The sequence below is a fragment of the Seriola dumerili genome, unplaced genomic scaffold (genome assembly GCF_002260705.1).
Source record: "Seriola dumerili isolate Sdu_G_001 unplaced genomic scaffold, Sdu_1.0 BDQW01000242.1, whole genome shotgun sequence".
In the NCBI taxonomy this organism is placed as follows: Eukaryota; Metazoa; Chordata; class Actinopteri; order Carangiformes; family Carangidae; genus Seriola; species Seriola dumerili.
The window spans coordinates 7,635,647-7,650,875 of record NW_019174497.1 but is presented as its reverse complement, the minus strand read 5'-3'; the positions used below and the strand labels follow the sequence as shown (position 1 = coordinate 7,650,875).

General features: G+C 39.2%; 2 protein-coding genes across 3 annotated transcripts in view; both read right to left on the bottom strand.

The window, feature by feature from the left end:
• LOC111229883 (switch-associated protein 70-like) overlaps positions 1-5,682 on the bottom strand; it is a 35,235-nt gene extending 29,553 nt beyond the window's left edge. For both annotated transcript variants that reach the window (XM_022756387.1, XM_022756388.1), the window contains exons 1-2: positions 5,449-5,682; positions 3,236-3,376 (exon numbers count right to left, since the gene is read on the bottom strand). In XM_022756387.1, the coding sequence (XP_022612108.1) occupies positions 3,236-3,376; positions 5,449-5,544 (237 nt within the window). In that variant the 5' untranslated portion in view covers positions 5,545-5,682. The remainder of the gene's footprint in view (positions 1-3,235; positions 3,377-5,448) is intronic.
• Positions 5,683-7,548: 1,866 nt separating this feature from the next.
• Positions 7,549-14,649, bottom strand: wee1 (WEE1 G2 checkpoint kinase). Its single transcript, XM_022756022.1, has 10 exons — positions 13,712-14,649; positions 12,799-13,013; positions 12,270-12,336; positions 11,296-11,468; positions 10,659-10,927; positions 9,949-10,038; positions 9,703-9,788; positions 9,441-9,611; positions 8,971-9,116; positions 7,549-8,719 (listed from the first exon to the last, which is right to left on the bottom strand). The coding sequence occupies exons 1-10, from the start codon at positions 14,198-14,200 to the stop codon at positions 8,563-8,565; spliced, it is 1,863 nt and encodes a 620-aa protein (XP_022611743.1). The 5' UTR covers positions 14,201-14,649; the 3' UTR covers positions 7,549-8,562.
• Between the last annotated feature and the right edge of the window lie 580 nt (positions 14,650-15,229).

The following is a 15,229-nucleotide window of genomic DNA, read 5'->3' as shown; positions in this document are numbered from 1 at the left end:
GGCTGTTAAACACGTTGTACAACTTTCTTTCAATCCAAATAATGTCTTCAAAAGCTGGAACAAGGAACTAATGAGCAAACTTGAAGATAACAAACTAACTGTAACCTTGCTCAGACGTTGCTGAGACTACATGGGGAAAAAAAACTAACACAAAGTGACACATAAACCATTTCTGCTGGGGGGGGGGGGGGGGGGGGGGGGGGGGCCATGAGAACCGTCTTAACACTCAACAGCAGCAGCCTGCATGTTTGACTTTGACAAGATCCCACAGGGGAACGTTACACAATAGACTGTTAAGATCTCTCTGAAGGAAAAGTGTTATGCGGAACAATTTTATCAGAAACACAGCAACACCAGTGCAGAGCTAGACCTTGACATCACATGAAAAGTGCCACAATCCCTTCAGGCATCATGAAAAAGAGGCCACATGAAACTTTACAGCAGCACAGAGAAAAACACAACAGATAAGGACGACTTCCAAAACTACACCTAATCAAACCTTCACATTTACAGAGACAGACAATTCATTGGGACCTGTTCTCATAACAGTAAAACTTTAAAATCAAAGCACAAAATTATTTTTTAAAAAGGGATTTTTCAATTTTTGGTCTACCTATTAGATTGTGTAGCGTAAAAACAGATCTCTTTCATTTACAGAGGTGTCAGCAGTGTGCAACTAGTGTGCACCAGCTGGCCAATCAGAGCTCCTGTTTGATTTCATTTAGTGTTTAAGTTGTACACTGTTTGGACAGTGATCACAAAACAGAAAACTGTAAATGACTTGGAATATGACCAAAAATCAGTTAAATTAACTAAATCATTCAATTTAAGACAAAATAAGGAAATTAGCAAATTATGATTTTACTTTTTTCACTTTTAGTTTTACTATGCATTAGATGTGAATGTAAATTAAATCAATATATATCATATATCAATGATTGGAAATAACTATTGCAAAAGTCTTATTATCTTGGTGGAACACTCGCTTCATTCAACTAATGATCCTAATGAATTTCAAACCTTTCTATTATCACATGAAAAGAAATGAAATACTGTTTCACAATCACACTATGAGATATACAAGACCATATGGTCTAGATGAGGTAATTAATTAAATTACTGTGGCCTGGACCTGGATAAGCAGCAGAATGGATGGATTTATTAAGCAATTAAAAATAATTAATTCTTTTTAGAGCTGCCACAATTAGTCAATGAATCCATTAGTCCATCGAAAGAAAATCGTTTCAGTCACTTTTCAAGCAAAAACTATGAAACATTTGGATTTAGCTACAAAATGTAAATATTGGCTGCTTTTTTGGGTCAAATATCTGGACTGATGAGACCAAAAAACAGCAAGTGAGAGAAAATATTTAAATCTTTTGTAAATTCTATTTAAGACTTTTTAATACCTTCTATGGCCTTTGTTTTGGCCTTTGACACCCTGGCACAATCAGAGGTAAACAGTTCTGTGACCCACAGGACAGTTTTCTTATGACACAGCAGAATTCCAAACCTTTCACCACGACAACCACCATTCACCAACTCCATCGTCATGACATCATACATCGAGAATTCCAAATAGCCAGCGAGAGTTCTATTAGAGTTCATGGCTGTTTATGACATCACAAAAGGGAAAAGGCCTTTTCACTTGTCATGATGCCCAGAAAAACAAAGAGCAGTGCTCCATTCATTTAGTGACCCGTTATAACGTCAGCACAGACAGACAGCTGAAAGAACCGACTCCATGTTCAATAACTGGTTTTGTGTGTCTGTCTGAGGCAAAGGACAATGACTGGACAGACATGAAACAATGTGACACCATCACAATATACTATGTGTCAATCAATGGACTTCTATAGTCTAAGAAAATATTTTCTAAATGAAGATTTCCTGCATTATTAAATAAGGCCTAAAATAAAAAACATTTGAATATGAAAGAAAGAAAAAGACAACCAATCACATATACACTACAATTCATATAGCTTCCAGTAGTGTATTTACATATACACTCAGTTGGTAGTTTATCAGGTACACCTAGATAAAACTAATACAATCTAACCCAGCAGACCTAATCACCTCCCAGCAGAGTGTATGTGTGGTCAAGTGATTTCAGACCAATCAATATCCTGAACTAGCAGTTAACTAAGGGGTGTGTCTAATGTTGTGGAATGAGTTGATTTGACAATACAGTTGGTTTCAATGCTACAGATGTTGCTGAAGCTTTGTTACTTCAAGTCTNCCCCCACCCCCCTTCCTCCTTGTACAATGCAAGAGGATGAACCATTCTCAAGTAAAGATTTACATAAGCTTGTGGCAGCTCCCAATTAAGTCATGGCTTTATCTACAAAAACAAAACAACCAGTGAAACTATGATGTACTATTTACAGGATTTATATAGATTTATATCAATCTAGCCAATAACGTTATGATGAAACTGGTTATTTTAAAAATCCCTACCAATCATAATTAAAATATAATGTAGCATAGCATGATGCAGCAAGGAAAATACTAAAATTACATATTGTCAACTGTAAAATTAAATATAGATCAAATTATATATTATTCCAAAAACATGAGACTGGGACCATTTTTTCAGCCCTGACTAGCATCTGCAGGACTTTGTCTGAGGCTGTCTACACCATCATCAACGTCCGACAATCAGAGAGTGAGGCAGTATGCCTAAGAGGCAAAACTCAGGGTAAAAATGCGCATGTGTAAGAACAAGGAAACTACTACAGAAAAGCCAGATGATTACATCAACATTTTTTATCAACTCAGAGCTTCTCTCGTCTGGGTTCTCGCAGTGGGACAGTCTGAGGAGGCTGTTCAGACAAATCTTAGTGAGCAAACCAAACTAATACCATAAAAAGGACAAGGGACAAAAGTGGAAATTACCCCCATGAAAACAGTGCTGCATCTCTTTTCACGCCTGCTGTCAAGTTTGTGTTTTTGTACTCCTGATCATGTCTCATTTTCCATACAAAGAGATGAAGAGTCACTTACGGCACAGACTGGTGACTCACTTTGCCTAAAAAATCCACAAACATGAGGAAAACATGAAAACTCCCCACAGAGGAGCCATGTGAGAGCAACAAGAGTTACTTCCTGTGAGGCAACTCTGAAGGGTTACACTCTGATTTACTCACTTTATGTATCTACTAAATTAGGTTTAATACAAAGATGTGCTCGACAGCTGTTAGAGCAGAATCAGTAAGAATCAGTGTTGATGGCTGACCTTATCCAGGATGAACTTGTTCAGGTACGGCATGTATCCCTGGTTGGAGACGGGACCCTCATCATCGTCTTTAAAGTGTTCCTCCAGCGCCACGGGGTCATGTGGGATCTTCATCACTGTACATAGGTTATGGGACAGCACCTGGAATAATGGGAAAACCTTATGTTTATGACTGATTAAAGGACTGACTAACAATTATTTTCTTAAATTAAATCATCTGTCAATTTGTTCAATTAATAGTTTCATTGTTTAGTCTATAAAACGACAGAAAACAGTAGAAAATGTCCATCACAGTTTCCCAGAGCACAGTGGGGTGTCTTCAAATAGATCAATCAATCCAACCAATAGTCCAAAACCAAAAATATTCAATTGACAATTAGATGAAATCAGCAAATCCTCCTATTTGAGAGGCTGTAATCAGAGAATATTTGTCATTTTTCTTGATAGATAAGTTCAATGTTTGATTGATTGATCAAAAATGTTGATTCTGATCTCATGACCCTGTGAGAGCAGCAAATATCTAATATCAGTCACACCGGCAAACGGGTGATGCCACGTCAGCTCACACTGCACAAGTCTCGGCTCAGTGAGGTGAAACACTGTTAACACTGTAGACACCTGTTTTTGGGAGTGTTCGTCAATGTAGAGTTTGATAAGCATATGTAGCATTTTTGCAAAAACGCTTGTGTTTGACAGGAAAAGGATGATAAAGAAGAACCTTAAATTTACAGTATCACAGCCTCTGCTGCATCGAGTGCAGCACCAGTATGCTTTGAGGCCAAAAACAATGGATCCTACATTTCCCATAATGCAGCTCAATGGTATCTTTTCTTAGAGCCTCTCTGCAAGGTGAGCTCCCATGTCTGTGTCATGTTTTCCTGAGAGGTTTGCTAGGACTTTATAAAACATTAAGCCTGGGAGCTGCAAGTAACAATTATTTTCATTATCGATTAATCAGGTGATTATTCATAAATATTTGCTGATAAATTTTCTCTTCATCAACTCATTATTTCAGCTTTAAGTTCATACACTGCTCCTCTTGTCCTGTAATTGGACTTTGATATGATATAATGATATTATTGGTCACTGGTATCTGTAAGACTACATATTTTGTTTATTTCCAATTAGGCTGGCGATTTCCTGGATTTCCTGGAGTCTTTTGCACGACTTGTTGCATGGTGCTTCTACATGTAGACATAGAGGAGAATAATGTAGAAATAGTGTGATGAGTTTTCCAGTCAGAGAAGAGGAAGTTTCACCTCTTTCAACAAATGTAACATATTTTTTAAGCTGCATTGCATTCTCGTCTATTGATTCAAATGTTTGTGTAGAAACAGGCCTTTTTTCTTTATATTTAGATGCAGCTGACCTCATAAACCTAACCTTTATTGTCCTTTATTGTTTTAAACTGATTTACTATGTTTGGCTGGAACAGAGCTGCAGATATGTGGGTGTGTCATAAAGTTGTATACATATTAAGAGTTTTCTACGGGAAACTTTTAAAAAGTTTTGTTTTGTTTCTTAGCTGTGCTTTCCATTGATTCTGACCCAGTTCACCCCCAATGAACAATACATCTGTTTCCCTTTCTGAAGGTGACTAAAAGGTGAAATATCATGAAATGTATGACATAATTATAGACAAATACTTCCCTTAATGTTTACAGACTGAGAACTTACTGACATTGAGGTTGGCATAATAATGACAGCAGATGAGCTCTGTGGGCAGATGATTAATTGTTTCATGGTTTTAAAAACTTGTTTCCTTCTTTAAAATAATTTCAACACTTTAACACTCTTCTAACATCACTTTAATACATTTACTTTTTGTGCCTCATGTGCTGATGTTTTCATGTCAAACAAAGTCACAGTAATATTCCTGCGACTTCAAGATCCTTAATGGTTTGACTGTGTAACTCCTGCGGTGGCTTGAACTTTTATTTGGATGTTTTACTTTGTAACTACGCTGGAATTTAATGTCGCCGTTCTCTGTGTAATTAATCAGTGTCTATTGCCAACAGGTGCGAGTCAAACTGAGGCGCTTTTGTGTTGTTTACCAACTTCAGAGGAGGAAACGCTACCAGCACGGAGGGGCAGAGATGTTTTAAACGTTTTTCTAAAGATACTAAATGTTGAGACCAGTGGGGCAGTTTCGTGCTCGACTCAAAAAAAAAGCGCAGATTCCCCAAAAACAGAAAAGCTGTTAAAGTTTTTACCTTGAGCTGAGATTTGGAGACTTTCCCGCTCTTGTCCACGTCCAGCGCTGTGAAGGCGTGCCATATAGACTTTAACAGTTCGTCCCGCAGGGCCATGGTGGTGAAGAGACACTCGTCCTGTCGTCCTCTGTGTTGTCTTCTCTCTGAGTCGTGTGTCCTCTTGTGCCCGACTCTTCCTCTGTCGCCCTCTGAGAGTCTGAACTCTCTGCTGGACGCACAATGAGGAAAAGTCACGTGACTGCGCTCTGCGTGTGCGGCATCGTGATGATTGAAGAGCTGCAGCACCGCTCAGCGAGAGGAAGATACGCATTAAAAAGGTTGTGTGTATAATGTTTTTATAATGTATTGTTTCTTCATGGTTCATGTTGAGGCGTCAGACTGTGTCCATTTAATGTGTTTTATACATTGTGCTAAACTGTGTAAGCAGCTTTAACTGTGGGTTTAATTCGGTCAAGAATATTTTATCACATTTGAAAAAACATTTAAAATAGAAAAAAAACTGAAGTAAAAGCCGAGAAATAGGCTTTATATTTTATTGAACCCCACTAAGAGGAATTTCTAATAATTTAGACTAAACTACATCCTCCAAAATCACCAAAAGGTTGAATCAGCACCTCAGTAAAACAACATCATTACAAAATGCACATTATAACCTTAATGATTTACAGCAGGGCTGTTGGATTAGACTGCATTAGTTTTAGCTAAGTGTACCTAATAATCTGCCAGTGTACTCATACATTTTGACCTTATACCAGATACATTTCCATGGGGTCAACTTTGTAAATCTCATGACATGAAGAGACAAATCGGCCTCAGGGGACCTAGCCAGATGTTTCTGGATCTCCACACTTTCTTAAACATTAAATTCAGTCACTTTACAATGACTTTCCAGGCCAATTTCCCTTAAATTCAAGGACCCAACACAGCATAGTTGGAGACACAGATCAATGTTAATTTCTGATACAATACTAAGAATTTTTATTTACAGAAGCTCATAGACAATTAAAGAGAGTGGCTTCTCAGCTGTGCTGTGTTACAGTGATGGTAGACTATGTGGTCTCCTGCACACACGCAGACAGCAGCACGCAGCTTATGTACTTACATTAAGTAAAACTAGAATTGCCTCCTTGTGGTCGTTTTCCTCCACACCAAACCAGTCAAGTTACAGGAAATATGCTCATGATCTCCACTTCCTGAGTTACAGTGTTGAATAATGACCAGATGTGTTTTTGCAGAACATTATGATGTCACGGTGAAGTTGACCTTTGACCTTTCAAATATAAAGTGTTATCACTTCATAATTTTATCCTATTCAAGATTTGTGTTAAATTGTGTCAATTGGTACATGAATTCAAGAGTTATGTCTAAAAGCGTGTTTTGTGAGGTCACAGTGACCACCAAAATCTAGTCCGTTCATCCTCGAGTCCAAGTGAACATTTGCACAGGATATATAAATTTAAGCACTTTCAGTGACTCGTCTATTTTCAAAAACTTTCAAGCTCTTGATTTTTTTCTCAAATTGACAAACCTTCAAGGACCAGTGGAAACACTGTAAATAAGTCATTTACATCTTTTTCAAAAGCTAAATAAAACTGCAGTTGTGTTTATTTCCAGTTCAGATCTACATGTTGCATCTCAGCTGCTACAAAACCCCCTAAACCACTTATTTATCTATCAGTTTTTGTAATGAATGAACTAATTTTGCAATATGTCAAACGACAGAATTGGGTAAAATAAAAACACACCCACATTGTAATTCCCTAAAAGCCAAGGTGATGTCTTTGTTTTGTCTGACCATCAAAACCCAAAGACACTAAATCATAATTTTTAACAGAGAAAAGTCACATTTGAGAAACAGGAACTGTTTGGTACTCTTGTTTTATTATATTTGATATATTAGTAATTACCAGCTTATTTCAATTCTGTGAGTGCAATTTAAGTGTTTTAATAATGCAGGTGGAATGACGGATGTTTCAGATGTGTGCCGAGAGCTGTATTAATACTATAATCTGACAGATTCACAGTATTTGTGAAGGGAAGACCCTTCCACACCAAAAAACACTAATCACACTGAACAAAACAAAGTGTAGAAGGTGAGAATTTATTAAAAGAACATATTTACACGTTACAACAGAAAAGGTTTTTTGTGTTAGAGGTTACAAGAACAAAGAGATGATGAATACTTTTCTAACAGAAGACGAGCCTCATGGAAAGGAGAAAGAGAAATAAAAAACAAAAAACAGAACACATGAGAATCCAAAGAACAGGACGATGATTGTTCTAATGCTACAGGCAGGGTTGGCAGCACCAATCAACAGGGAAATCACCATGGATCCATTCAACCCTCACACATAATGAGTTAGCTCACTGGTTTTGGTGACTTTAAACAAGCTGGATGATTTTCCTCAAATGGCAAGAGTTGTTTTCCATCCAAAAAAAATAAAGCACATTAAATGGGGGGTGGACTCCTCTGCTACTTGAAAATAAGAGCCAATGACCTCTAGAACGATCCAACCTGAAACCGACCAAACCCTGATACATATAAAACATCAATAGCAGCAGGTTTTATCTTTTTTCTTTAAAAAAAAAAAATTGTGGCAAGTTCCACATGTTGCCTCCAAAGTGCTCCATTACAAACACAGAAATCGTCAGTCGTCAGACCCAGCATCAGGCGTTTGACAGGCAGTAAGGTGCACACGGCGACGGCAAGTACATTCACACTGAAGAGAGCTTCACTGCAGCTTTGATCTGCTGCCAACAGGCTTCGGCTTTGTCGAGGGAAGTGCAAGGACAGAGACAGAGAGAGAGCCTGACGTCTATGCAAACTTAAGGAATGACAGAGTGTAAAGGTACAGTAACTACCTTTGAGGAATGAGCTTTTTTTTCCCAAAGTAAAGTCCCATCAGTGAAAGGGCTGAACTATGTTGGCAATGAGAGTCTATCGAGATGAGTTCAAGTTCGTTGTGGCAACAGTCTAGAGTTTCAACTGGGCTGAAGAGCCCAAGACCACGACTGACAGGATTCTCCTCCAAAAGAAAACCGGGAGACCATGTCAACTGAACAGGTCTGAGTAAAGGTCCGTGAGCTAACTTCCTGTCACAGTGCAGCAAAGTCTCAGTATATGGTGAGGCTGACCGACCGATTCATCTTCTTTCCGATGATTCTGGAGGTTCTGGGGTTGGACTGGACTGTGGAGCGGGTCAGGATCCTGTCGGTGGACAAAACCTTCTCCTCTGCTGCAGCTCTGGCCAGCTGGGCCTTCTTCAGCTCCCTGAGGAAAACAAAGACACACTGTTTAGCCTTCATGAGACCAGGAGGCGAGAATTAAGGCTGCATATTTTCATTGTTTTAATTTATATTCAGTAGAGGTAAAACTAAATTAAATTTCACTGTAGATTAATCCGTCAATTATTTTCCTGATTACTTGTTTGGTCTGCAGCCATGATAATGAATTGAAATGTCTTTGTTTGACCAACAGTCCACAACCCAAAGATATTGAGTTTCCTGCTGCTGTGTACTTACTTTTGTAGCAGGGCGTTTTTGAACTTCTCAGCGTTGAGTTCAACTCGTAGCTGATCAGCACTCATTCGGGCAGCAGTGAGGAGCACCGGGTGTTTGATGAGGTCAGAAGTTGATGGTCGTCTGGTTGGGTCAGGGTGGATCATCAGCTGAAATACAAGGAAAAATATAAGATTTGGTCACAAAAAGAAAAGCACAAGAAAAGCACAAAGACCAATAGAAATCAAGGCAGGGTGCATTTGAGTGCAAATTATCAGTAAGAAATTCTGTTTAGGGCTGAAATGAACTTGGCTCGAATAATTTGTAGATTATTTTCTAAATGAATTGGTTGGTAAATAACCAAAAACCCAAGTTGACTTATTCAAATAACCTATTTTGTCTGAAAACAGTCTATAAAAGGCTGTAACAGTGTCTCCAGGTCTCACAAACCTTCACTTATTCAAAACAAAGACAAACACAGTGTTGACCGTTACCTTGAGGAGATTGAGAAACTCTGGAGAAAGCACTTGAGGGATGGCGGGCAGTTTTCCCTGTCGGATCTCATGCCACTTGTCTCCATTTGTTGGAAGAGGCTCGGCTCCCGAGGCGCTAACAACAGTCAGAGCCAGAGCAAAGATGTCTGCCTTCGTCAAGTTACTGTAGTCCTGGAGAGAAAATAAAAACAAGAAGTTAGGGAAGTTGTTTGAAGCTGTAGTGGTTCAAAATTATAAGTGGTTTTAGAGTTGGATTACAAACCTCTTGTAAAACTTCATTAGCCAGGTACCTGCTGTCACCCTCCTCCACCTGTGGATTGTTAACTCTTGTCACATGTCCAAGGTCACCTAAAGAAGAAACACATACAGAGAAGATTTTAGATGTGAAGACGAGCACCAACGCTTAGTACAAATATAAAATATCAGTAAAATAAAATGGATAAATAATATAAAGATATAACTTTCAAATGCAGGAGGTCATCATACATTAACTGTGGAAGCATCTTACCAATTTTGTAGACAACACTGGTGGTCAGACCGTCGTCTTCATCACATTCATCACAGCTCGCTACAGATTTCCGTGAAATGAAGATGTTGCCTAAGAAAAAGATATTAAACCCCTCTATTAGTTTCTGACCAGAAAACATTGATGTTAAGACTATGACTCTGGTTTCTTCACAAAATTAAACTTAATTAACAAGAATTTGATTTAATAATCATTTAATGGTCACACCGCCCAAGATATCAAAAACTAGTGGGGATGACCTAGAATCATCTATCAAATCCATTAATTTATTGACATTTGTCACATTTTTGTTATTACTTCTCAGCAGTATATAAAAGTAATTCCCAATAATAACATTAAACACAACCTGGATCTGGACATGCAGCAGAAAATAGATGGAAAGTTTAACCAATTCATGAAAAATATTTGTTTATGGTTCCTTATGAATTTTGAACAACAGTGCTGGAGATTTTCCTCCCAGTTTTAGATAAATTCACATACAAAAACATTTCTATAAGTAACTTTACTGGCTGCATCAGGTTGGAAAGCATATTTAAAACCTTTGAAATTAATTTCAAGACTTAAATTCCTTTAAATGCCTTTTATTTAAAGTCTAAAATCAAGGCTGGCAAATATCTTGCTAACTCCTGTACCAATCTACCCACATTTATGACTACTACAGTAAGCATAATATTACATTGTGATGTACTCACTGGGCTTGATGTCCATGTGTACCAAAGATGTAGAGTGGATATATTTGAGTCCTCGTGTGACTTGTAGTAGCAGGTCTTTCAGCTCCAGCTCCGACAGGTAGCTGAGCCGTCTGTAGTTCTCGGCGATGACATCTGACAGCGTGCCACCGTTGCAGTACTCGTTCTGGATGAGCATGTGGTCGTCCTCGGCCCAGGCTGAGTAGTAACGCACCACATGGGGATGCTGGCCCAACACGGCGTGGGCATACACCTCCCGTAATGCATTCTGCCTGTGGAGGAGGGGAACAGATTGTTTTAATTAAGGCATGTCTGAGGCAAGTTTTATAGTTAAACTGAAGGGGGAAAAAAGTACCTCCAGTGTTTATGGTGAACGGCTTATACAAAGGAATTTGTGAATGACTTGGTGCATTATGTACAGGACAGGGGCTGAGAGGGAAATTCTTGTTAAAATCTGCATGTCCACAAAATGACTTGTAACATACAGTTGAAATGCTGGTAGTTTAAAGGATTACATGTCATTAAAGTTTATGACACAATTATTTTACCTTTAGCATCTTCCTTGTAAAATGTTGTCACTTTGGACAATCAAGGCACAATCATTGTAAAAGTTTTTCAGCTTGTAATGAATCCAACTTACTCATCTACTGATCCTGCCAAAGGTTTCTTTGACCTCTTGATGGCATAGATGCAGCCATCTAGTCTCTTCACACACTTGAACACAGCACCAAACTCGCCGCAGCCAATCTTCTCCAGCTCGAGGAACTCTGAGGCGTACCGGGACATCATGTTGCTTTCCATCATGGTGATTCTCTGCAGGCAGAAGAAGCATATTAACATAACATATTTATTAACATTCAAATGTTTTTGTAAATCTAATTTTTCCAACAAGCCCCAGTCACAAAATTAAGCACATTTTTCAGTTGCTTTCCAAGGGACAATTAGCATAACCATTGAAACCAACAGATTTCCTTAGTGAACTGGTTTTGTCAATTTACACATGAAATGATTTAGAGAAGTGACTTTGTTTCTACATGTTGTCCTTACAGCTACACCAACTATTGCCAAATGTTTCCACTGACTGTGTGGTATATTTTAAAATTCTTGCATTTGATTTAAACTAATTTGTTGTGATGTTTAGTCAATATATATGTACTCAGTGCATTCACTTGTGCTTTTGTGGTATATTTACATTAATTGCTTTTTACAAGAATACAAAACAAAGTAAAGCTGAAACTAATAGTATAGTTTAGTCTTCTGAAATAAAAAAAACTATTTTGATAATGATCAAAAGTAAATAATATTTTCTATTTCCTGCTTTAATTGGTTTTAAATTGTTGTAACTGGAACAGCTTTGTGTTTTAGACAGCTGGTCGACCAAAAATAGTAATTTTAAGAAATCCCCTTGAGCTTTAGAAGTATTTTTCATTGTTTTCTGTTATTTCTCAGCTATTTGATTACACAAAAATAATAATAAAAAAAAGTTGAAACCCTAAAACCAAGTTTGAGATGAAATTTCTGATGAAATTGAAATGAAAAGAAATAAACCAACTATTTGACTGTGTAAGTGTATCATTTTATGTAACTAATGCTAATCATATAAACATTTATTACCTTGGATGGTGGGAGGATTTCCTCTTCTCCTTCACCGTCACTTGCCTCCATGTCTTCTCCACAAGAGCTGAAAGATCAAACACAATAGTGGACGGTGCTTAGCATTCTGTACAGCAGGGGGCAGCACTGGGTGCTTCACAAGCACATGGCAGAGTTCACCAATAACCATGAGGTCTTGGTTCCCAGCCAAAACCCCTGGCCTTAGTCAACGGCTTTAACGTATCTGGTTAATATAACAATGGGTTTGATCTGTGTACAAGCCAGCAGCTACAGGTGTTCAACACTGCTCTTCACACAAGTGATTAACCGCTTCTTCATTACTGCAATAACAAAGATTTAATGTTATCATACACCAACTGATCAGGGTGGAAAATATGTAACCAAAATATTGACTGCAGCTTGTCTACTCCAGCAGCAAATTTGGTAAAGCACTACAGTATGCAGGTCTTTTCAGGTGCAACACAGGCATAAGGATGAAGTTATTTCTAGCAAAACAGTTTCAGTCTTAGAAAACATCTGAGCAACATACTCATTCCAGTGTGCCCGCTTCCTGTTGTTTCTCTGCTGCGTGGCAGACTGGATGAGGAGGGAGTCGGGGGTGAAGGGGTTAAAGTTGACCAGAGGTGTCTGCTGTCTCCTGCTGCTGTCTGTGATTGACTTTCCTGAAGGCTCCACATTCTTGAACAGGGCAACTCTCCTGCTGGAGGATCCTGGGCCGGAGCCCCTTGCTCTGGACAACAAACTCTGAAAAAGACAGATTTAGAGCCTTGTTAATTTGAGAGCAGCTGCGGGGACAAACACAAACTTAACATTTAAAAAGGAGACTACTCAATTAAGTGTGTGAAATAAGCTGGGTTGACAAACACTATATGGCTGCTGGTTCTGAAAAAAAGTATTGTGGATATCTGGGTTTAAAATTAGGTGTTTAAAAGGCAGTGTTGTGTAATACAGTAATCACTGTTAGACATGCCCAGACATAAAATTCCAGGTTCCCAAATCATCTGGCTGGCTGACTACAGTGAAAGCATTATGCAATAAGTACAGTTGTACATTAAGTGGGTCACTGGGTCGTTAACTGACACAGCAAAAGTATCCTCTGGAATTCAAAAAATTGAACTGGTTTGTTTGTTTAAGCCTGGTGTTGCTTATTTTCGCTGATTTTCTTTCCAAACTAACACCTGACAAGATCCATAGAGCAGCCAGCTCAATGTTTCAATGGTGCAAACTTATAAAGTTAAAATTTGAGACATTGAGAAGAAACAGAACAAAAGATATTCCGTGAAGTGTGTTTTTCTTCAAGATCGCATGAGCAGATCCAAAGTCTGCTTATGTGATCTGAGGCCCTTGCAAAAAAATGTGTAAATTCTGCCCCTAATCTCGAAGAAGGTGCTTTTTCAGAAATATCTAACATTTATTTAAGTTATCCATAGACGAGTGCTAACCTTTGGTGTGTGCGGTGTGTCAAAAAGCCGGAGTTTTCTGAAGGTTTTATGCGGAGGTGTGTCGGGGCAGTCTGGGATCGGGGAGCTGGATCCTTCCCCGTCTTCCTGGACATAGGACCGCTCCGGCGACCCTCCGTACAGCCGAGAACTTTTCCTCGGTGACGGTGAACAGTTGGCAACGATAACACTGCTCGGGGACCGCAGGTGAGACGGTGAACCGAAGCTCTCCTCGTCCCACAGCTCAACGTCGTCGTCCCCGCCGGACTGGTTCAGGGGGCTGCTGCTCCCATCCAGCCGTTTGTCGGTTGTGTCCCTTCGCATTGGCATCGGGGAATCCATCTCCGTGAATCCAGACTCTCCCCCGGTGCTATTATTAACGTCCTCTATGGGGTCATCCTCCCCGTCGCTGCACGTGAACTGTAATTTTTGACGAATCGGCCGAGTTTTCGGGGACGGGGAACCGTGCCGATGGCGACTGTAGCTCGACATTTTCAGGATTTAAACCCCGGCTTCGTCGACGGGAAAATCACGCGGTTGGACCCCCGCTACTGTTGCAGTGGCGTTTCTCGTAAAAAAAAAAAAAACCTTTAACTACCTCAAAAGAAAGGTACGGGTTCAAAAAGTGTCCAAAAACGATTGAGAAATGCTTAATTTTCCGTTACCATCCAAGAAAAAGTTAACGTGTTTGCTAACTCCTTCACGCCCATCCAGCGCAGAGAAATGGCCCCGGAGTTACCTTGTATTCAACGTAATAGTAACGTCCGAAGTCGGCGTTAAACTAAAAACAAACACCACAACTACCCGGTCCACTCGAGTATCGGTATCCGTCACTATCTTCCCGATTGCTTGCCGAGACAGAAATGCGTCTTTCCACAATAAAACCAAACCAATGTTTACAAAAGAGTTTGAATGAGTCAAGAACTGGTCTCTTCCTATCACGCGCGTGGCAAAGGACTTCCCGCGACCGTTGGTCACATGGCTTGGGGCGGCCAATCAGAATCCGTTTCGAAATTTTGAAAGATGGGCGTTCCAGGGAGCGTTTAGGAGGCGTTACGTCATCGGTGGCACAGCAACAATCTGGCGCGAACACTGGAGTCACACAATTACCTTCCAGACAATGCGTCTATTATTGAGACGGTACGATCAAAGCAGCAACGATAGATAAAAAGATGAAAGTCAAAACCGGAGTGAAACCTCATTCCGCTCAGTTTACACAAGACAAATTACAACTAACCATGTCTTCTAGTAATAAAAAACGGTCTACAGTGGTTAAAATGCCCAACCAGCACATCAAAATCATAGTAAAAACTGCACTACGTTCAGGTTTGCTCCAATTTATTTCTATATTTAATCAGTAACAATGTAAACTCTGATGGGTTCTCCACCCTCCAAAGCCAAAATCCAGTGTCAAGACCTGAATTGATTTAGTTTAGATTTTTTTGCTCATTTGATGTAAAGTTTTGTTTTATGAAATTGTTTAGTTTTTTCTGTCAAGACATTAGACACACAGAAAACCCT

Bases quoted from the DNA above. Each gene is read 5' to 3' on its own strand.
- wee1 (XM_022756022.1), bottom strand. From the start codon at position 14,200: ATGTCGAGCTACAGTCGCCATCGGCACGGTTCCCCGTCCCCGAAAACT. The intron at 12,337-12,798 runs GTATGTTGCTCA...TTGATCTTTCAG, and splicing joins AAGCGGGCACACTGGAATGA to CTCTTGTGGAGAAGACATGG. The intron at 10,928-11,295 runs GTAAGTTGGATT...CCTCCTCCACAG, and splicing joins TTGGCAGGATCAGTAGATGA to GCAGAATGCATTACGGGAGG.